The following is a 24112-nucleotide window of genomic DNA, read 5'->3' on the forward strand; positions in this document are numbered from 1 at the left end:
CCTGGAAAAATATATATATTTCAGTAAATTATGAAGCACATTATTTTTGCAAAGTATTTGCTATGTTCAAATGTTTTTCTCAAGCCTTGGTTAGTACTAAGATACTCAGATCGTTCTTTTTTTTGGCACTTTTTTTTTTTTTTTTAGCTAGTCTTGCTGTTCTTTTTCTTTTCCAATTGTGTGTCTTTCTAATGCCACTAGATGTTTGTTTGATAGTGCCTTTGATGAGAACCATGCAGTTTCCAATATCAGTTCAAAAGCTTCATAAAATCACCGAGTTTTTCCAGGATTTGCAATACTGATTTTCAGTTGGTATGTTTTATATTTGTGTAGTATTTTCAGATTGCTATACACAAGGAGAGATTCAATAAGAAATATTTTGAGATGATGAAAGATAAAGCATATTGTTAAGAAGGGGGTGTTGTTTGAAAGAAGAATAATTTTATACTTGGTCAATCCTGAGTGACTTCAAGTCCCAACAATGTTTGCAATTTGAAATGGTGGGGAATTGGGTAATAAATACCTGTATAATGAGGACACCTTGTACTAAAAAATATGTACCAATTCCACTTTAATTATTCCTGGTTCTTAAAATTTGTTTGCATATGAGTATCTATTTAAGCTCAAGTTTTTCTTTTCCTATGTCAGTATATCCTTTTCTTTGGCAAGACCTAAAAGATAAGTTTATGGAAAAGAAAAATACTTCTTTCTTTCTTATATGTACCTCAAAGTCATTTTTCAAGCATCCTGTCTTTGAATCACATAATTCTCCAAAAGAGTTTTTTTGGGTTTTTTTTTTTTTTTTTCAGTATTTCCATGTTCGTTAAGTATATTATAAACATTAGAATTTGAAACCACTTTTCTCATCTTGGTAGTTTGTTGGAAACTTCTCTGACCTTTATAGCTGGTTACTAATCTAGAGAACAAAGAGCTTTTTTTCTTTTTCTTCTCTCTCTCTCTCTTTTTTTTTTTGGATTGATAAACTGGCTTTTGTACTCTGGATTAATTCTTAGTTGAATTACCTACATTCTTCTTCTCTGCAACTGTTTAATCAAAATAGTAATACTTCTTTCTTTTTGATGGTATTAATAATATTGGTCTGTTTTGACTTACAGACCTTATTTGAAGAAACTCAACAAAGGCATTTTAATGACAAGTTAGGATTTTAAGTAGTGTTTTGTTTACCGAGACAAAATTGTTTTGACTTGCTGTTACTTGTTAAAGGATGAAATTGGTAGATATTACTTCATCTCTAGAAGACTTAACAATTAGGTCTTGGTTCTCATGCTTTTCCATCTTCCAGGATAAACAAGGACTTCCTTGGTGGCTTGGAATCAGCTATAAAGGAATTGGCCAGTATGATTTACAAGATAAGGTGAAACCTCGGAAAGTAAGTATGAGTACATTTTGGATACTTAGAAGAACATTGAGCTATTCTAGAGCTGGATACGTGGCTTTCAGGGGCACCAAACAGTCTTGGGTAAAGAACTTCTGGTATTGAAATCATAGGTTGCAAGACATCTCAGGTTAAATGTAAAATACTTTTTTGTAACTGATTCATATACCATTTACACAGCAATTCCACATGTGATCATTTATTCTCAGGAAATAAAATTATGCACAAAGATTTACCTAGCGGGGTGTTGATCACAACATAGTTTTCAAGTGCATACAATAAGGTTTCTATTTTAAGTTAGTATGAACATGATGATGTCATTTGTTTAATAAATTTTAAGTATATGTAAAAATATATACATGCATCCACACACATAGGCATACATATACATATTTATATTGGATGGATAAACAAATGGGTGTATTGTAAAGACGTAAACCAAAATTTTGGGTGCTAGGTACCTCTCAGTGGTATGGTTATAAGTAATCTTCTTTCTACTACTGTTGCTATTTTTGCTTATCCTTGTTTTACAATTTTCCATGCTAAACATGCCTACTTTTCGTAAAGGAAAATAAGTTCTGTGCTGTTTATTAAAGGGGTGCACTCTATCGGGTTTGGATTTTCCAGACCTAGTAAGTTACATTCCTTGCAGTTTGCGGTCTGATTATGAGGTTGTTCCTCTTGACTGAGCACAAGCATACAGTACATTTTTGCCTATATAAGAATTGATAGGTCCATGTGGATAGCCATCTAGCTGCCCCAGCCTGCTCAGTATTATCATGACATAAAGGCTTACTCATGCTGGTAGGTTTTGTCGCCCTCGCTGGGCCACGCTGCCATCCCTGGGAGTCACAGCAGTGAAACAATGGCCTCTAATAACAGACCATGGTCAGGCTGCCTGCGCTATCACACCCCGACATCACAGCCTGGAATAGCTCCTATCTCTTCCATCTGTCTCTTGCTTTAACGTGTACTGGAAAAACAGGCGTGTTTTCAGAAAATCAGACCCTGGTAATAAGACCACATGCTCTTCATCTTTGAAGTGTCCTCGTAGACTCAATCAGTGTGCACAATCTTCCTTTGAGTTTAGGGAATGAGGAAGGCTACCCTCATCTCCCCATTTTATGGTTGTGAAACCAGCACAGACAACATGAAACGGTGTCACCCAGAGCAAACCACCGCCCCCTCTGAATGCCCGTCCAGCTCTCCTGGATCAGACTAGCTGGGCACTGAGCCTTCCTATTGGGAATTATCAGTAAAAATAATAAAGCGTTATGTTCAACAACAAAGATCCATCTGTGTGAGAGAGACAGTAAGTGAGCATGTCTGAATCATGCAGTTAGAACTTGGTCGCTATCTTTTTGGCCCAGTGACCCAGATCTATTGAAGTAAGGAATACTTAATTTCCAGGAGGAATATGAGTAATATTGGGTGTATTTTAAAATTTGTTTCTAAGACCGGATTTCTAATCATGCTAGATACGATGGCCATGGCATTTTTTTCAGATGGTTTTCAAAGTCATTTTTACTTACAGTTATATATTTTAATTTTTTTTTATCAAAAGTTTTAAACAGTCATTATAAAAGAAACAAAAAAAAAGCACACACTTCAGAAACATGTCACTTGGGGCAAGAAGTCCTTCAGCAACCCTCATCCCTCCCTTGTGATAATCACTGTCAAGGGGATGATACTGGTCCACTCAGACTTTGTCAGTGTACGTACCAAACTTGCACAGAGGGGAAGAAATCTTACTCTGTACACGACTCCGTATTGTGTCGTATTTCTTCAAGTCACTTATAAAACAGATCTCTTTCCACTCTTTTTAAAGCTGCCTTGGACTCCGTGATGTAGAAATACATAATGTACTTAACCAGTTCTCTCTTTTTTTCAATGCAATTTTTAAAGGTTACTTTCCACTTACAGTTATCACAAAACATTGGCTGTATTCCCCGGGTTGTACCATACATCCTCGAGCCTGTCTCACACCCAGTGGTTTGCACCTCCCACTCCCTCACCTGTTTATTGCCCCTCCCCACACTGGTTTGTGCTCTGTATCTGTGAGTCTGCTTCTTTTATCTGATATTCGCTAGCTAGTGACATTTTTTTTTATTCCTTAGGTTAAGTGATATACGAGATTCGTCTTCCTCTGTCTGACTTACTTTGCTTAGCATAATGCCCTCCAAGTCATGTTGCAAATGACAAAAATCTCATCCTTCTTTACGGCTGAGTGGTATTCCATTGTGTGTGTGTATGTATGTATATATCTTCTTTATCCAGTCATCTGTTGATGGACACTTAGGTTGTTTCTATATCTTTGCAATTGTAAATAGTGCTGCTATGAACTTTGGTAACCATTTCTCTCTTGATGGACATTTGGGTTGTTTCCATTGATGGGAGGGGAGGTTGAAGTATAATGAACTTGAGCCAGTGCAAACAGGTAGCCCCTAGTTTATCTGTTTTATGAGATCAAATTATTGCCTATCGTGTTTTCTTCAGGTAGACTTCATCTCTGTTAACATTTTTTGATAATTTATTTCTTCCCTGAATTTTACTTTAAGAAATAGCGTTTCTTAAAGTGGGTTTTTTCCCCCTGAGTCTTGCTTGTAAAATATAACTTACATCGACTCATGAGTAATTTCTTAGCTAATGCGGCTTGGTAAAATTGAGATTCCCACAGACTATAAATGCATCTGCTGAAAACAACCAGGCTTTCTTCCAAAATAATGGTGAATCAGAATCTGCACAGTAAATACTGCAGTTAATTTCCTCTCAGTTGCTCATGACTCACAGGCCTTTCTTTACATTCACAGTTTCATAGAAATCGGTAAATATTGTTTGACACTGATCCTAATCAGGTTTGCATGTTCATTTCAGAGTCTGGACAAGAGTCAGAAGCCACTTCCTTTCTTCAGTTTGCAGTTTTCCTATTTCATTTTCAAGGCAGGCCGTCCAGTTCAAAAAGGGCCATGAGCAGGTCATCTGGTGTCATCACTGTCTTGCTTTCTCTTTCTTGTTTTTTTTTTTTTTTAGCAGGTGTCCAGACACTCTGTACCATTGTGTGCCTCCTCCTTGCTTCTTCTGTTTAATCAGATGGTGGATTTTTCTTTCAGTGTCTTTATGTTTTCACGTCTGGACAACTTAAGGGTTTCCTTGGCGGGAGGATGTTCTAAAGTCCCCGTCCCGGCTCATCTGGCACAAATGAGGGAATGCGTCTTTTAAAGGGTGACGGACACTGCTGTCCCAGAGGAGGACCGTGCTGCGGCTGCTTGCGTGGCCCTGTGCTCCAGCAGGATGCCAATGGCTGGGCGGGAAGGAAGGTCAGATTGGCAAACTGGAACAAAACAGAGGCTGGGATGGGAGGCTGTGTAGATGGTCAGCCTCTTGAACCACATACCTGCTGTGTTCTAATTACATGGCTTAAAAACCAGCCAGAAGGAAGACGGTTTGCCAATAAGATGCCACAAGGCTGTTTTGAAAAGGAGTTGGTCCAAGATCCACAGGCTGAGGCCTTCTGTCCTTTCCACAGTAATGTCTATTACTGCCTCTGAATATCGGGGACTGTGTTTGTTCTACCTCCTAGAAAACCCAGCAGGTGCTCACCCTATATGTTGTCTGTAAGGCTTTAGACAGCCAGGGGTGTCAGTATGTTTGCAGTCCATGTGGTATAATGACACAGGGCAAGGGTTTCGGACGCAATCCAGTGTCTGTTTGCTGTGTGGCTTTTGGCACATTGCTTCATCTCCCTTTTAACTCCATTTCCTCATCTGCACTAATGCATGGTAGTGCGCTAATGGTAATGCAACTAGCTGCATTGGGGGTTGTAAGAATTAAACGAGATTATATTTAACATTGTGCCCGATACACAGTCATTACTCGATAACTGGTTATTCCTTTGTAGTGAGGGAGAGACACACACACAGAAAAAGAGAATGAGAAGTATTCTTGGATCACTATTTGGTTAGGGAAGGACCCAACATTGCTACAAACCCGGAGGCCTAATGTACCACTGAAGAGTACACACTCAAATGTTCTCTTTTCAGAGACTAAGCATTCTGCCCTTCCTCATTCGTTAATTATAATGCTCTAAGGCGTGATACAAATTAAAAGAAAAATTTTAAATTCTGAGTTCAAATCCACAAAAATTCAGGGTATTAAAAATTCAGATCCTACGCAGTTTTTCTTCGTGCATGAAATGTGTCGCTGCAGATTCTTACGGAATGTGAAACGTACCAGAACTCAACTCAACTTCAAATCATAGGATGTTCAAACTTAAGAACGATGAGGTTTTACTTTAAAAAAAAAAAAAAAGCAAACTGATGTTCTTTCTAGGTTTTTACTGATTCATTCAGTATTTCAGGGAAAGATGTCTGTTCTCCACAAAGAAGTAGACAATAGGTCAGTGGCTGAGTAAAGTGTTAGATGTCATGACTGAGTGGTAACCCTTTAGCAAGTTACTTCAGCAGGAAAAATCAGAACCTGTCAGCGATGGGAGGAATAAAAATGGCCAGCGAGGCTAGGTGTTATAGGTAGACCACTGGTAGGATAAAATGCCTTTCAAGATTAGTACCTTTCCGCATTGTAACATGCCAAGAAAATTTTGTGATACACGTCATTACCCAGGGGCACTTCGGGGTGGGGAAAAAGGTTTTTAGCTGTCAGTTCACTGATTTTTTAAAATTATTGGAATCCTCAAATGCCTAGAGCCAGACAAATTAAGAAACCAGCACAAAATTCTTCGTGTTTGCTTGTCATCAAAGCGCAGGGTTCGTTTCATTTAACTCAGTGACTTGCTTATTTTTCTGAGCACGGCCATCCTGACCATCTCTAAACCCTCCCTGCTTTTGCCACCACTGCCCCCATCCCTGCGGACCTTGATTAGCATGCCGCTTCTAATGCTGCTTAACTTCTAGGTGAGGTTAACTGTAGGAGAAGGAAGAGAATGTGTGCACTTTCCACATCAATACACAATAAAGTATGGTGTGCAGGGGAAAAAAGGAATTACAGAATGTCACCCGGAGACCAGTCCATCCTGTTTGTAAAGTGTATAATTAAGCTCCGGCCACACCAATAATCAATTTCATCGTTAAAACCTTCCACAGAGTCAGTGGGAGGAGAACTCCAACCCTGTAGTGTGGATTTGAAATAAGAACCAGTCCTGCGCACCCGCTTACCGGTTGGCTGACCTGGAGCTATCAGTCAACCTTTCTGGGCCTTTATTTCCTCAACTGTCAAGTTCAAAGAATTCTGTCTGTCCTGTCTACCTCACAGATCATTATGTGGGCACAGTGGGTTAGTGCATTCTTTCACTGAGTGCATATTTTTCCCTGCACACCATACTCTAATTTATAGGAAGTTTACTGGACAGCATAGGCATTTGCCTTTTCCTCCTCTAGTTAATCACAATTAGAATTCTAAGCAGTTCTAAGTCAAGGAGCCCTCAGAGAATTTGCTGGGCACTGGTGAGTCTCCATTTCACAACTGGTAGGCAGATGGAAAGAAGCCAAAGCAAGTAGCCTTATTATTCATAAAGTCATCAAGTCTAATTACAAAGGAGGCTGGGAAGTGTAGTCTCCAGGCGGGTGGTCATGGACAAAGCCATAATTCAAGGTGTTTTGTTACTAAAATGAAGAGGGAAAAATAGATCCTGGGGGTGATAAATAGTTTCTATCACCCTGTGTGTGTTTGCTTTGAAGTCGTTTAGGGGGATGGGTAATGAGAAGCAAACAAGTAAGCAAAGAATAAAGACATAATTATAAGTTTTGAATAGTCTCTGATGGACACCAGTGAGGTGGAGGGACAGTAATGGGGTGGGTGGGGACATGTTAGTGTGTTCAGGGAAGGCTTCTCTGAGAAAGGTGACATTTAAGCTGAGACCTGAAGGGTGAGAAGAAGCCAGGCTTATGAAGCAAGGGTTGGCATGTTCTAGTCAGAGAACAGCATGTGCTGATGGCAGAGAGGTGGGCACGTTGTAAAAAGCAAGAAGTCACTGTGACCAGAGCTTAAAGAGTAAACACGTTCCCTGTAGAAACTGAAGATGGTGTTTGAAGAAGAGGAAGTGACTGGTGGACAGGCAGAACCATTAGATTTCATTATTTAATCTCTTACTTTGTGTTTCTAGGTATTTACCAAGTGGTGGAATTGTTCGCACGTATAGAAAAGTGAAAGATAGATCTTGAATAGGACTGACTAGTCCAAATGCAGAGAAAACTAGTTAGTTCATAAAGCTATATGAAGAATTTTTCCATGAAGGGGCATAAATAGTAAAATTATCTTCAGTGTATACTGGTAACTCAAGATGGGTTTGGTTTTAATTTATTCATCCTTCAGAAATAAGTTTCTAACAAAGGACAACGTACCCAATTTTATATTTTCAAAAAAAAATTTTTTTTATTGAGACTATTCTGTTTGCAAGGGCTCTGAGCTAGTATTTTATATTCTTTATCTCATTTAAGGAAAAAAAAAATCCAAGTCCTTGTCATCAAGGACCTGACAGTTTATCTGGAAAAGCAGAATTATATTCAAAATCAGAGATTTTATGGAAAATGTTTAATAAGCACATTGGATACGAACCTGTGAGAAGGGACACCAGCTGTCAACACCCAGAAGAGCCAGGCAGGTCTCCCTGAGTGACGGGTCAGCCCTGATTGTACCAGAAACAGTGCGGTGAGCACTCTGATGCAAGTGATAACAGGAAGTCATTAGATCAGCCCTGAGAGGTTAGCGATTTGGCCACAGAGGAAATTTATAGAAGATGACATCCTCTTCAATGATCAGGTTTTTTTTTTCCAGGGTGTGGGAGTAATTAGGTTTATTTACTATTATTGTTGTTATATATTTTTAGAGGAGGTACTGGGGATTGAACCCAGGACCTCATGCATGCTAAGCATATGCTCTACCACTTGAACTATACCCTCCCCCCATCAGAGTTTATATTATTAATTTTCTGATACCCAGAACATCTTTGTCTAAACATTTCCCAAAATACTCAGAATGTTTAAGACCTGATGTTATATATGTGGAAGTTTGTGACATTGCATCCAAAAAAGTCATTCTCGCTATCCGAGTGTGTACCATTTGGGTACGTTATGAAATTTTAGCTCAGCACACTGGACACTGTGAGCATGGCCTCTTGTAGTCCGATCAGTTATGCTGAGTCCCTCTGGGAGGTAACATTTGCATTTAAAAAACAATTTGAAGAACCATTTCTTCCTAAAGACATTACCTAGCTGAGAAAAACAGAACTCCCAAATTCATTATTTTATAGCAAAATTTTGATCTTCTTAATCAACACACCTCACCTACCAAAGCATAGTTATATCATCAAAAATTATCCTCTGAATCAGATTTTCTTATTCTCTGCGCTATCAGTGTTTTGGGTCAGACAGTTCTGTCCTGAGCATATCTGATATTCAGCCTTCTATGAAGTAAGACTAAAAGGAGAACCTCCCCATAACGTTGTCAGAAAGACTCATTCTCAGTCACATAAATATTTTTGATGGGTCGAAGGATGGCTGACTGGATTGAGGGGAGGTCAATTTGGCTTTCTCAAAGCTCATAATCCTGCAAAATTCTAATTTTTCTGGGACTCCAGGAGGCAGAACAGATCTGCTAGCTGGGTCGTAGGTACTAACAGTATATTCCTCAAGTGTTAACTTTTTTTTAATGAAAGAAAGAATAAGTCAGTAAATACAGTGATTTTGGTTTGCTTCAAGTCACAGCAGGGGATCACCCTCTGTGAGTCATTATTTGATGTACAGTCATACGCTACAGCCGTGACTATCCCAAATTTAAGTCATTTCCAGGTGAATTTGCAGTTTAATGATTAACCTATATTATAAGTGCCATTTAAAAAAAAAAAAAAAACAAACCCCAAGCTTCTGATGATTTCTTTCCTGTCCTTGCCCAGTGTTAAACCTTTGGTTGCCATCTACTTTCAATCATTAAGATTCAGAGAGACAGTTGGATCCTCTCTGTCCAAGACTTTTCCTCGTCTTTTCATTACCCCAAAGCATCACCCCCTCCCTCCACCCCACCGCCCGCTGCAGTCGTCAGTGCACACTTCTTAGCATTTTTGTAAGTGTGTACGTGCTGGGGCACATTCCTCCTTATCTGGATACTCCAGACGAGGGGTGGGGTGGCAGGAGCTTGCTAGCTTGCTGCCATGCGTTTCCCTGTAAGTGTGCCCTTGACCTGTCCCTCCTCTGTGACCTCTTGATACAGGAACAGTGAACAGATTTCCTACCTGGAGGATGTATCAGGAAACCACTGATAAAAAATCAACAGAAATACAGCAGTTTCTACAGGGGCTGAAGCTCATAAAATTAGAAACCTGAGGGACACGGATGTGTCAACAGAATAGCTTGGCTGTTTGTCGTCAGTGCAGAGACAGATGTGGGAGCCAGACAGCTCTTTCTAGTTCTGTTTCTATTAGGTGGCTCTCCTCCATCTTCAGAAGAGATAATAAAACAAGGAATGGGCCAGCGTCCTTCCTAACAAATGCAACTAGGTTTATCACTTACCGAATGTTGATTCCGAGGCCAGCACTGGGCTAAGTGCTTTGTAAACATATCTCACTAAACCCTTCCAGCAACCCTCTGAGGCAGGTGGTGTGGGTCCCATTTTTCAGAGGAGGACACCGAGACTCAGGAAGGTTAAACAACTTGCTGATAAAATGCATGTGGTGAAATCAGAATGTAAACCAAAGCAGTCTGATGTAGTCCGGTTGGTTCCGATAAGCCCCACGAGGGAGGGGACCTGTCCATTTATTTGCCAACAAGAACAGGACCTTGCACATAGAAGGCAGATAAGAAATATTTGTTGTAACTGAAGAGGGATGAATAAAGGACTCCAAGAGCTATTTACGTATGTGATACCCAGTTTCCTTTAAGTCTATAATAGTGGGTAGGTTCTAACTAAATATTAATTATAGTTTTCAACAAAATGGCTTAAATATTCAACCCATGCATCTCATTAAATAAAACATAATAGTGTGTGGCAAATTATTCTAAAACCATCAACTCCCTTTACATCTGAGGATAAAGGGAATTGTTTCTGGCTGTGATATTTTGCAGAAGTTTGCTTTTAAGACAGGGTTGGATTCAGCTTTGGTTTTCGGTGTCAGTTTTTAAATTTTTGACACTTCCTTTTTTTAAGGCAGAGTGATTTGTAACCTAAGGATACATTCTCCTCCTGTTGTAGTATTTTTTTTTTTTTTGATTATCTCTTTGTTACTATCACTGTTCACGTGGCTCCTCTTTGACTTCTTCTGTTTTATCTCTGTATTTATTTATTTTGCAATCTCAAAGTTAATCCCAGCTATGATTTCATCTGTTGCTATCTGCTTCTTTCTTTTGATGCTAAAGGGTGCAACTAATCGTTCCAGATGGGTGTATAGAGTAGAAAGAAGTCTGGAAGACCTAATTTATAATTTTACTGTCACCATGCAAATATTTCTTTCCATCACTAGCACCATGAATTCTAAACACAACATAATTTCAAACCCATTGCTACTAGTAAGTGCCATATAAACAACAGTAAATAGTAATTCATGATTGTTATTATGCCTGTTTCATAATCCATCACTTTAGAAAACAGTCCGGCTTCATACTCTTCCCTCTGTGTTGCAAGGAAAATGAAACTCCTCTTTTTTTCTTTTTTTCCGTCTCCAGATCTCCAAGGGTGGGAATTTTGGCTTGGGTGAAAAAAAATCTTTTTTCCATTTTAATTTGAAAATTACAAATGTTGTTTATACATGCAGATACATAGAATATAATGTATATAATAGTCTCGTTCTGTCCTGTAAGACATCCTATCCTACAATAGGCCTACTCTATCTGGGCACCAGTGTTCTCCAAACAATGGAAAATGTGAAACATACTTTGCTTCCTTCTACCTTCCTTTGAACTTTGATCTTTTTCCTACTACCCTTCTTTATCTTCCAGGTGATTTAGAGTACCCCTTATATATGTCAGGCCATTTCTCTAATGCAGAGGCCCCCAACAAGTCGGGTCAGCCTGATGGATATTTCTTTGACAGTTTCCTCTTATCCTTCCATGGGTTTGAAATCTCGAGTGATTTTGACCAGAGGAGAGGCCAGCCTTTCCTTACCCTTTAAGGGAAACACTGGCAAAAAGGACAGGAATGAAGACCGGTCACTTGTCTGCTGTGTGCCAGGCGCTGTCCTAGGCGTGTTGCATGAGTAAAGGAATCCATTTGATCCCAGCTCCACGGCATGGTCACTGTCTCATCCTGGCTCTCTGAGATCAAGAACTCCAAGCTCATTTAAAAGCACACTAGAAGAATGATTTCAGAAATTTTAAAAGAAAAACCATCTTATTTCCAGCTGCCAGCTAGATCAAGTGGCCCTACAATTAAAAGTGTTTTCCTAGCAACCTTGAACTTTGATAAGAATCATAGTGGTAATAAATGGCTAAAATAGATGCCTCCCAAATGGTTAGGAAGTGGAGCTCTCACTCCTGCATGAAATAGACCAACCTTTGTTCATTTTATATAAACGTCTATTTTAATTTTTAGAAATGAAAAGAATATATAGGCAAAGCAAGAATCTGGCAACGCCTCCATAACCACTTAGATTGGCGATGACTAATATTTTGTCATATTTACTTCATCTCATTTTCCCTAATAAAAGAAATCAAACCTTACTGTACCACTTACCCCACGTACAAGCCACCGCAGCTGTCATGAATTAAGTTTAGGCCACCCGATTCACTTTTATACTATTCCCAGCACATACGTGAAATCACATTTTGCAAAAACTTTGTAAGATTTCAGGTGGGGAAACAGCTTTGCCTCGCAGACTTAAAAACTCAGTCTCGTTCCCATAACTTCGTTTGCAAACCCAGTTGCCATCTAATTATTTCAAGTTCTTTAAAGAAGCCGAAACCCTTCACCTTTTAAGTAGGGTTTTTGCTTGCAGGGAGCCCGTCTGCTCTCAGTGCAGGGACATGCTGAATGGAGGCAAAAGCGCTAGCTAGAATTTCACGTTTGTAATTGGTAAGGGGGGGAGGTGGCTGCTTTCAGAGATCAGGTTTCAAGTCCGCCCCGGTTTTTATGTGTGTGGGAATGGACTCAAAGGAAAACACAGCTGAGCTGCATTGTGGCTCTTCCTGTGGAACCTGTTCACGTCCAGGGTGAGTAAACCCAGGGAGAAGTGCCTCCCTCACCCAGCCTCTAGTGAAATTTGTGCCTGAACTCAAAGCAGCTTACTTCCCAGGGAATACCACCTGAATCCACACTGTGCCTCATTTGCAAAATGTGTCCCTTTATGGGGGAAAATCTGCTCGAGAGAGCTTGGCCCTCCTCCCCGGGATGGAGGAAGGAGTGGGTCTGGGGAGGTGTCACTCGGTAGAGTTGCTGATGTCAGTAGCGTGTCAGCCGTGGGAGGCTCAGTTTGTGAAACTGAGTTACACGTAAGTGTCTTAGGAAACTCCGTTCAGAACTCACCGGAGCTGCCGTCCTGGGAGGGGGGAGGGAGAATGGAGAAGAGACCTCGGAGTTTTCCTTCCCGTTTCTGTCCCATTTTGGGGACTTGGGGGTTAAACGAAATGACAGCCTCAAATCTCCGGACATTTTAGGAAATCGGTATGTAGCTTTAAGCTCTCACTAATTCCTCTTTCTACCTGGGCAAGCATTGTAGTTACAGACACTACATGTCCAGACCATGAGGGGCTGTGTTCTTAGTGGCTGCTGGCTTATTTCACTCTGTCTGGGCTTGGGGGGGGCCAGTGTGAACACTTTTGTCTCCTCGCTGCATATGCTGGGAGCCTTCAGCACATGCTGTTGCTTTACGTGAGGTTTACATGTTGGTGAAAAGTCTTGGTTCCCGTACCTCAGGAAATGGTTTTGCTGATTGTGCGCTGCAGAGAGATGTTACGATTTACATGATTTTAATGCTCTTTGAAGAGTTTTTGAACAGAATTTTAAAATCTGGCCAAAGTCAAATAATGGAATTAAATCTCTGTGCTAGTATTTCTCTAATCAAGGCTGGGATGGAGAAAAAAAGTTCCAACTGTGAAGTCAAAAGATGAAAGGAGAAGCCAGGACTGAGGCTAATGTCTGGGGTTGGGGGTGAACCCAGGAAATGGAGCAGGGTGCATTCAGTTCTGCGAACGAGCTACTTTTTACAAGTTATTTCATTTTCAGATGCCCAGTGCTAGTAAATTCTCTTTCTCCCCACCAAATGGCAAATAACGCCAAATGCAGCCTTAGAATGTCAACAGTGAGGGTATAGAGATGGGTTCTCTTTACTGAAACGACAGGCTCTAGCTCAGAAACCAAGAGTGCAGCTCCAGAGTTCACTCCCACCCCACCCTGCCTCCAATTCCTGGCGCTCGGTTTCTGTCAGATTTAGGGGAACTCTTGTAGGTGGGGAAACTGGAATCCTGGAGACTCACCCCTGAGCCACCGTCCTGTTTTACTTTCACTTTGCATTCTTTTGAAATTTAACCTGTGGTCTTATTGAAACATCCCTTTTGACTGTCTTTCCATTTAAATAGGAAGTCAGTATCTTTGATCAGAAGGCATGTGCTTACTGGAATCTGTGAGTTCCTTACTCACTCTTTTATTTAGTTGAGTCAGAGGAAAAATAGTGTGCATGTTCCCCACAGTTGTCTGGTTTTATTGTTCAAGGAGGACTGATGAGGTGAAGATTACTGTCAGAAGAAAGAATAAAATGGTTTCAGGTTGTGGCTGATTTGTGCAAGGACCGCGTTATGTATTCGTGCTTAATCTTAGTGCTTATTCTTAGATCTGAGTTCTTAGTCTTAATTCTTGATTTTTTTGTATTATTAAGCTGATTTCTAGATTTAGTAAAACCAACATTAACTAAAGCTGTATGGCTTTTCTGTTTTTCTTCATTTCTTAGTTGTTCCAATGGAAACAGCTGGAGAACTTGTATTTCCGTGAGAAAAAGTTTGCTGTTGAAGTTCACGATCCGCGGAGGTGAGGATCACAGCCTTTTCTCTGTATGGGTCCAGTGACTATATGAGTATGCCTGGTCTAAACTTTCATGTGCATGTGTTTTCATTTTTGGAGGGTGTTGTACACCTAAGAGTAAAATCGCTTGGGTCAGTGACAACTCTTTCTTTAACTTTTGAGGAACTGCCAGGCTGTTTTCCAAAGCAGCTACACCATTTTATGTTCCCACCAGCAAAGTGCATGGTTCTATTTCCTCCCCATCCTCCCTACACTGCTTATTTTTAGGTGTGTGTGTGTGTGTGTGTGTGTGTGTGTGTGTGTGTGTGTGAATATCTTTCCCAGTGGTGTGCAGTGATAGCTCATTCTGGTTTGGATTTGCATACAAGCATCTTCATGAATTCATTAGCCGCTTGGATGCCTTCTTTAGAGAAATGTCTATTCAGATCCTTTGCTCATTTTTAAGTTTGGTATTTTGGGCCATTTAAAAAAAAATAGTTGCAAAATTACCAACATGAGTTGAAGTCAGGATGGCGGGCTCTCCAAGTTCCTCAGAGGAATTCCTTATCAGCCCTCAGTGGTGGCTTCTCAGATTAAGTTTATGGATATTTGGAGGTCAGGGGGCTGGAGGAAACAGCTGTGACAAAAAGATGACCCGAAGAGATAAGGCACATTCCTACAAAGAGCACTGGTGCCCTTCTCCCCCTAGCCATCCATCCCCAACCCTACCCTGACCCAGTCTCTGCCTTCTCCCCATCTTTCTCTCCTTTGCTGTCTCCTCCCCTGACCCTCTCTCCTTTTCCTCTGGTACATAAGCAGTGCTCTGGACCAGTTTTGGACTTGCATATTTTTAGACAATATTCTTATGTTCATCCTCTGACAATGCCAGAGCTGCACAAGTCTGCCTAGACCTGAGATGCTCTTTTAGCCGAGGGAGGTACTGATCCTACAGGTCCTGGTTATTTTGTCTTTAAAATGCTACAGGGGAAGGGTATAGCTCAAGTGGTAGAGTAAATGCCTAGCATGCGTGAGGTCCCAGGTTCAATCCCCAGGACCTCCTCTAAGAATAAGTAAATAAACAAACCTAATTACCTGCCCCCTCAAAAAAAAAATAACTAAATAAAATATTATCACATTTATTCCTGACCTCTAGAGATGGTCACACATCCTGTGGTTTTTAATCAAATGTTTCTAATTTGGCTAATTCTTACCTGCTTTTGAGTGTTTGTATATGTGTTTTTTTTTAATACGATACTTTTACAGAAAGAGATTACCCAGGTGATTGGTTTTCTCATAAAAGGAGAAAATCAGGAGCTTGGCCCCTGACAGCAAAAGAACATGGCAGAGGAAAAGCCATTAAGAAGATTCTTTGTTACAGTGTTACCCAGTAGATACATTTTATGTTGCACTGGGCTAGAGACAGATAATTTGAGGGTTTTCCTTCATCTTTCAGGATTTCAGTATCAAGAAGAACTTTTGGGCAAAGTGGCCTCTTTGTGCAGACGTGGTATGCGAACTCTTCCCTCATCAAGTCCATCTGGGTAATGGCAATCAGTCAGCATCAGTTTTACTTGGACCGGAAGCAAAGCAAAGTAAGTGACTAGAAGCGTTTCTATGGGGACAAAGTCCTGTCCCTTGTTTGCTTTCTGTGCAGAGGATAAGCTTTCCCAGAAAAGATCCAAGCACATGGGTTTTTGTTCTTTGAGTTTTGTTTTCTTAAACTTTACTACCAACTCTTAATTTTTCTTACTTTTCAAAGATGGGCAACATATAAGCTGATTTAAAAGTTGTAAGATTCGCCAGCTTTTTGGCAAGCATGTGAGTGAACACCAGTGACATTTTAAAGTTCGTGATGGAACTCTACCCTGAGAGAGGATCATGCGTAGTTATTAAAACCTTTTAGCTGCAAAGCTGAAGTCTTTTTTTTCCTGAAGGATATCATTTCAGTATATAAAAATTCTAAATTGTCCTCTGTCTTCATATTTTCATTCTATAATAATGGAATCTTTTTTATTAATTTGAAATAGGCTTGAGTAAAATCCATTTCAATGTTTTATACCCCTTAGGCAAAAATTCCTTCAGCCAGGAGTTTAGATGATATTGCTTTGGATTTGACTGAGACTGGAACACCAAGGGTCTCCAAAATGGTGACACTCGAGGCAAAAAATCAGTTCATCATGGCAAGCAATGGCAGCTTAATCTCTTCAGGTAATATTTTTGGATTAGAGAATGTGCCAGTGATCTTTATCTTATTTCACAATTTTTTTTTTTTTGGTTGTCAACCACTTCTCAGTGTATCTTTTAACCCATTATTTTGGGAATGAATAAGCATACAAAAAACCTACAGTATGTAGCAGTTTTGAATAAAATTTTGAAACTAAGTTTTAAAAGAGTATGAAGAAAGTTAAATTATAAAACCAGGTTGTGTGGAGGAGGGGTAATATAGGGGTAGAGGACTAGGAGGTACAAAGTATTAGATACAAAATAAGCTACAGGGATATATTGTACAACACGGGGAATACAGCCAACATCTCATAATAATAACTAAAAATGGAGTATAACCCTTAAAAATTATGAATCATTCTATTGTACACATGTAATATATGTAATATTGTACAGAAACTATACTTCAATTTAAAAAAAAGGAAAAATCCATTTGAAAATTAAAAAAAAGAACTCAGGTTATATAAGTAACACTAGATGCTAAGAAAGTGAGTGCCTCAGGCTAGCTTGAAAGGATATTTTCTCCCCATGAGTTCCGTAACTTTCTTTCCCCAAAATGTAATTTTTGATACAGAGGGTTGTCTAATTCTCCATTTAATATAAATTCAACCATGACTACAACCTTCAGACTCCACTTCACCCCCAAGGTGATTATTGCCCCTCAGTCCTTCCTCTGTAGAAATTCTGCAATCTCTTATCACTGAGTATATGTAACACCACTAAAAATAATTTCTGACCTAAACGCTATTGTCAGCTTGTGAATCTGAAGCCCAGAACATTCCTTCGCTTTGCTTGCTTGCTTGCTTTCTTAAAGAACATTCTAAACAACTATCTCAAAGAATATCTTACCTTCTCTCCTGCTCAGAAAAAAGATTTTTTTTTCCCTTGGGTGTGTCTGAAACATTAAGCATTTTGTCACTGCTTCTAAAATGACTGAGCCAAAATGCAAAAGGCATATATTATTACCAGGCTCTGTTTGATGCCCAGAAGCATGAGAAAATGTTCTCTAGTTTCCTTTTATTATGTTCAGAAACAAGGAGAAAAAGCAATGAACTATTATTAAATAGCAGGTTTGGCTTAAAAATCCTTTGTCCTCTGAAAAGGAAGGAAACATGCCTTGTATAAACCTTCCCTGCCCTCCCTCCCAATCCCCCCAGGTTCTCAAGACTCCGAAGTCAGTGAGGAGCAAAAACGGGAGAAAATCCTCGAACTCAAGAAGAAGGAGAAGCTGTTGCAAGAAAAACTCCTGAAAAAAGTTGAAGAGTTGAAAAAGATCTGTTTGCGAGAGGCTGTGAGTGTCTTCTGCTTGGGGGCAGCCCTTCAAATTGTGTCTGACAAGTGCGGCCAGTGTCACTTAGCCCCCTCTCTATGCCGTCCTGTTTTACAGGAGCTCACAGGCAAAATGCCAAAGGAGTATCCGCTGAACGTAGGTGAGAAACCCCCTCAGGTCAGAAGGCGTGTAGGTACCGCGTTCAAATTAGACGACAACTTGCTGCCAAGTGAAGAGGTATGAGCACCAGCTCTGAGCATTTCTGTCAGTAGTGAGACTGAACAGCTGTCAGCCAAGTGTGGTGGCCTTGTTCCTTTGGTTATGGAGTCACTGCTGTACATTTTTTATCTCACTCGTCGGAAGTGATAATGGAGACCAAGTTGAATTCTTTCTTTCATGCACAGTCCAGTTAATTTTGAGTTATTTCTTATGACTTTACTCCTCCAAATATAGAGAGCATTAAACGAACCCTAGAGGTTTATCAATTGGGAAACATTATTGTTATAAGAATTAAGAATTCCAGCATCAGAGTCTCCCGCTTAAAACCAAGTAGTCTTTGGCAGATAGCCAAATAGTCCCTCTGTGCCGTCTCATTTCTCGGGTCTCAGTTTCCTCATCTGTAAAATGGGGGTAATGATTGTTCTTCCCTCTGAGGGATACAAGGAGTATTCAGTGAGATAACACATGTACAGCACTGAGGTATAATAAAGTTAAAAGCTTTGTTAGCCACTATAGAGGGAACTTTCTCATTTGCATGTCATCAGACACGATAACCCTACTCATGTTTCTTGCAGAAATTTAGCCATCTTGGCTTTAGAAAATGATAGCTGGGTTTCCATTAATAATAAAGTGAGCATTGCTGTTTATTGAGCATTCACTTTATATGCAGCTCTGAGCTAAACAATGCACATATATTGTCTCTAATCTCCATTTTACAAACAAAAATTAAGCAATATGTCCAGGGTCATGCAAGCAGGAACCACTCAGAAAGAGGAATCAAACCTAAATTTATTTGTTTCTAAAGCTATGCATGTCAATATAACATTCTGTGGCTATGAATCTTGGGTTAAGATTCACCTTCTTGAAAAATATGCTCTTCATCCAACCAACTGAATGAATGGAAGGCAGTTCCTTTCTTTGAAAAGGAAAGATGGGGGAGAGTATAGCTCAAGTGGTAGAGCACGTGCTTAGCAGGTACGAGATCCTGGGTTCAATCCCCAGTACCTCCACTGAAAAACCAAATAAATAAATCAACCTAATTACCTCCCCCCTGAAAAAAAAGAAAAGGAAAGAGATTTGGACTAATAAGAAGTTAAAGTAAATTGAAAGAGGGAGGTCTTGTCTTCTAGGAATGGGATGAGAATACCTAAGCAGTAAAACTTAGGAAGATTTTATTCTCAAAGGGCATCTGATTTGAGAATGCACGAGAAAGAGAACTTTTATTATCTGGAGCCTATGAGAGTGACCATATGTGTCCATAAAAGTAAAACCGTATTATCCTGTAAATGCAGGATCCTGCTTTGCAAGAACTGGAGAGCAATTTCCTAATCCAGCAAAAGCTGGTTGAAGCTGCAAAGAAACTTGCCAATGAGCCAGACCTTTGTAAAACCGTGAAGAAAAAACGAAAGCAAGATTACACGGATGCGGTGAAAAAGCTTCAGGAGATTGAAAATGCAATCAATGAATACCGAATTAGATGTGGAAAGAAACCCAGCCAGAAAGCAGCCGTTACTTTACCAGGTTAGTAATGAGTAAGGTTTTTTCTGAGACATGGAAGTCACTACTCTGAATGGAATGTCCCATTTCCAAACCAGTTCATTTGGTGAGAGAGAAAAGAAAGACTGGGACTATGTCTAACTTTCTTAGGATAAAAATGGTTTGGAATTTCAGTCTTACGAGTAGGTAAACTTGGTTTTCAGTGACATTCTCAGTTTTAAAATGCTTTATTATTGCATTGCTTTAATTTTCAGGAGCTTTCACAGCAATATTGGTTCCGAACAATATGGATTCACCTTTAACTGGTCTGATGTCATTGCAAGAAATACGCTTGAAAACATAGGGTATTAAGAGAACTGGGCCCTACTCAGTAGTTTCTCAAAGGTTTTTAATCCAGCAGACCATACATTTTTTTTTTTTTAAAGGACCTGTCCAACACGTGTGGATAGAAACAAGCTCTTACAATGACTGTCATTATGGAGGCGACTTAAAGATATGGGCATATGTTCATGTTATATTAGGAAATGAGGGAAGGTAGAATATCAGATGGAACCACAACCTGATCCTGACATTGCATAAACATGTACACGCTGAGATCGGTTGGGAAAGAGTTCGAAATATTAACAGCTGTAAAATTTCACGTAACTTGATTTTCTTCCTAATTCTCGTCCATATTTTCAAAATTGTAAACATTCTGTGTCTACAACTTCAATATTCAGGAAAAAACATCAGCTGAAAAATCTCATTTAAGTAGATTTCAAGTCCAGTTGGCCTTCCATGTTTATGTCACAGTTTTCAGCCCAATCATTGGATGAAATATGATATTTCTTTGATTCCAAGACAATTTTTTTTTCACATTTAAACATCTGTGAAATTGGGATAATTCGTATACTAGATGATTTGTTGCAGTTATGATTGGCGGTACTTCTTTTTCTTACTGGGACATAAAGGACTTACTCATTGTAGATTTGATGAAATGTGGTAATGAGGTTTCAAGTACACTCGGGTTTAGGACATATGATTTATAGAGCGGAGATAGGGCTTTCGGAAAGTGAATGCACAGACATCAACGCACAAGTGTTAGTCAGCTGCAGCTGGGGAATTTAGGGTGGCTCTGACTCTGAATGCAAAATCCAGTTGGCCTTGTTGGTGGCCACATTCTGGACCTACCGGGTTGGGTGATTAGCAGTGCACTTAGCATCCACAGCCATTTGTTGTGGCCCATTCCTCCCCAACTGTGTGAGATGCAAATGCTGTCCTTTACAGTGACTAACATTTGGACAGCAGTGGTGCCAATGACTGAGCATATATATTGGGTAGATTTTTTTTTTTAAGTGTGCCTGACAGCTGACCATACTGGCACCTTGCCTTCTACTGTGTGTCCAATTACTAGACAGTCCGTCTGGCTCTGATAGAGATTAGCATTTGAGATTGGACCAGGAGATCCACTTCATCATGACTTTGAAGCTTATGCTGAGGTGTCATGTTGGCCTGTAACCTAGCCAGTCCTTGACACTGAGTGTGGAATGATTTGCCAAAGCGCGTCAACACGTCTGAGATGTCGCTTTTGCCTGAACACATTTTGTAACATTTGGTGGGCACCAGGAGTCATCAGATCATGATGGGCATTTCCAACCATCAGGATGCTGTGTGTAGGGAACCAAAGTAGTAAGTAGAGCTAACATTTATTGAGCATTTGTCTTGTGCCAGGAGCAGGGCTAAGGGCTTTACATCCATTACGTCATTTAATGCTGACTGAAGCACTAAACACTAGGGACTGTTCTTATCCCCGTTTCAGACTTGAGCCAAATGATGCTTGGAGAGATTAAGTAATTTGCCCAGGGTCTCACAGTCAGTAAGGGACAAAACCAAGATCTGAATCCTGGTCTGTCTGTGTCAGTGGTTCTCACCGAGGGGCAGTTTTGCACCCCAGGGAACATTTAGCAATGTTTGCGGTCATTTCTGATCATCAAAACTGAGGGTAGGAGTGGTGCTGACACCCAGTGGTGGAGGCTGGAGACCGTCGCTGGCAGGACAGCTCCCCCTTTCAAAGAATTATCCAGTTCAAAGTGGCCTTAGTGCCGCCCGCTGTTGAGAAACCCTGATCTAATTGAGAAGCTTGTGTACCACAAAATGTCCACGTTCTATATCAAGAAAAAGCCCTTTTCTTCAGTGGAGGGTTCAGAAAATAAGTTATACTGACAGTATAGCAGATTCTCAAAGGAGGGTTCTCAAAGTCTGTTCCATTTTAAGAAACAACCCATTGTAATATTTGTACAGTATGTAAGATGTTTGTATCCTCAGTAGTCAATGAGTCTATTCTTACAATAGTTAATTATCCTTAATGCACTGTAATTAGTTGGACGTCTCTAAATAAAAATAAGATGTGCTCCATTGAAGATGCTTTTATTGAACTTCTGGGTGGACAAATGCACCATTACACTAAAGGCAGTTTGTTTATTTATTTTTTAGAACTTTCTTTTTCTTTTTTAACACTTTTTAATTGAGTTATAGTCATTTTACAACGTTGTATCAAATTCCAGTGTAGAGCACAATTTTTCAGTTATACATGAACATGCATATATTCATTGTCACATTTTTTTTTCGTCGTGAGCTACCACAAGATCTGGTATGTATTTCCCTGTGCTGTGCGATAATCTTATTTATCTGTTCTGTATATGCCCGTCAGTACCTACAATAAAGGCTGTTTATTTTATTCACAGAGGACATCATCCCATCAGAAAGCAGCTCCTTGTCCGACACTGCCACCTATGATGATCGTGAGTAGTTCCCCCTTTTCAGTGCAAAATATTATATATTCTGAAATATTAAGAATTTTATCTTTAGTTACATAAAAGGAACTAAAGAGAACTAAAGAGAAGTAGAATCAGCCAACTTACGTTTATGCGGAGTGTTGAGAAAGGGGGGTTATGATTGACTTCTACACAAGTTAGCTTAGCATCAAATAACAGTACCGCACAACTCACATGACTTTAGGGAATCAGAATACCGTTCACACAAGTAAGTATCTCAATTAGGATTTGTGATGCTCTGTAGGAGTTTTTTGTTTTTTGTTTTTTGGTTTTTTTTTAATTTTTGAAGTACATATAGACTCACAGGGAGTTTCTTAAGTAATATAGAGTCCTTCACCCAGCTTTCTCCAAAGGTAACATCTTGTATATTTGGATCCAATATCAAAACCAGGAAATCAGTGCCGTGTAGGCTACGCTGGACCACCAGGAAATAGGGTAGACTTTAATTATCACTGTCTGCTTATTCTGGATAAGTGGGAGTTTATTTTCCTTAAGAAGACATACGTATTTCAGAAGTTGGATTACACGTCGCTGTGTCGGTTTCGTGGAGTTTGGCTGCATCTGTTGTAATGACGTGTGTTTAACACCTTTCACAATGGAGTGGATGTCACATCAAGTGATAGGGTATTTCCCTGTAATATCCTCCTTGCGCTTAAGCAGAGGGGCTGCCTATCTACTTGATGTGATTTAAAGAATTCGAGGAGGCCACTAGCCGCCAAGTTAAATGATTCATGAAAGTCTGAACCATTTCACAATTCTTCCTTCAAGCTGAGGTTTGGTCCTGTTTGCCATTCCTCTTTGGAAATACACATATCAGTGGGAGACATGTCAAGTCTCCAATGACTCACCATAAATCAGTTTTACCCCTTTCAATAAAAGGACGAGCCTTTGGTCAGCCAAGGAGGTCTAAGAACCTTGAAAGTGAATTTGAACAAAACTGATCCAGGCCAACTTTGCAGGCCAACTTCCTCTTGGCATTTTTCACACTGGGGTTTTTCTGTAATGTAAGTCTAGAAAAGCTGTATTATCATCCATTCCACCCAAGAGATTTATTTGCTCAGAGTGGCACCATTGAATTGGTAATAGTTGGGACAGGCCCCACAAAAATATTTAGTAGTTTCTTTCTTCTGTTGTGTAAAATATAAAAATAAATTTCTTGAAACTTAGGTACTTTTAAAAACATCAGTTTTGGAAGAACATTTTGCTCACCAGACAGATCTTCCACTTTCTTTTCGGGGTGGTTTTGGCAAGGTATTTGTTTCCTTTTTTATTTATCTACTTACTGACTCGTTCATTCATTTGCTTATTATAGCCAATGACACCTTCAGTCTTGCTGGGCAGCGATCAAGTTCAGTACCTCACTCTCCAAGAATTCTCCCCCCCAAGTCTCTCGGGATTGAGCGAATCCACTTCAGAAAGTCGTCCATCAATGAGCAGTTTGTGGATACCAGACAGTCCAGGTGAGAAGACGTCAGTGCGGTGAATGCCTCGCTGCCACTATGAGATCTTTTCTCCAAGAGTCGACCCGGTTTTGTGTTCTCCTATGTATTCTTTCAGAAAGGGTTATCTTATGAAACCAAAGCACAGAAACTAACCCAGTTATTTGTGTTGACAGCAAGTTGATGTGTTGTCAAGAGATCTTAAAAGTATTTGGCTCTTCCCTTGATTTTAAAGTCTATTTGATTTATATTAAATTATAGGAATACTAATTATCATCTGAATTTGGGTATAGTGTCCCAAGTTCAGTTTCATATCCCATGG

General features: G+C 39.8%; 1 protein-coding gene across 5 annotated transcripts in view; it reads left to right on the forward strand.

Annotated features, from left to right (window-relative positions):
- FRMD4B (FERM domain containing 4B) overlaps positions 1-24112 on the forward strand; it is a 285243-nt gene that overhangs the window by 248132 nt on the left and 12999 nt on the right. For all 5 annotated transcript variants that reach the window (XM_032458102.1, XM_032458100.1, XM_006192674.3 and 2 more), the window contains 9 exons: positions 1304-1390; positions 14280-14356; positions 15783-15921; positions 16396-16537; positions 17710-17843; positions 17940-18059; positions 19334-19562; positions 22262-22318; positions 23664-23811. In XM_032458102.1, the coding sequence (XP_032313993.1) occupies positions 1304-1390; positions 14280-14356; positions 15783-15921; positions 16396-16537; positions 17710-17843; positions 17940-18059; positions 19334-19562; positions 22262-22318; positions 23664-23811 (1133 nt within the window). The remainder of the gene's footprint in view (positions 1-1303; positions 1391-14279; positions 14357-15782; positions 15922-16395; positions 16538-17709; positions 17844-17939; positions 18060-19333; positions 19563-22261; positions 22319-23663; positions 23812-24112) is intronic.

Source organism: Camelus ferus, chromosome 17 (genome assembly GCF_009834535.1).
Source record: "Camelus ferus isolate YT-003-E chromosome 17, BCGSAC_Cfer_1.0, whole genome shotgun sequence".
NCBI lineage: Eukaryota > Metazoa > Chordata > Mammalia > Artiodactyla > Camelidae > Camelus > Camelus ferus.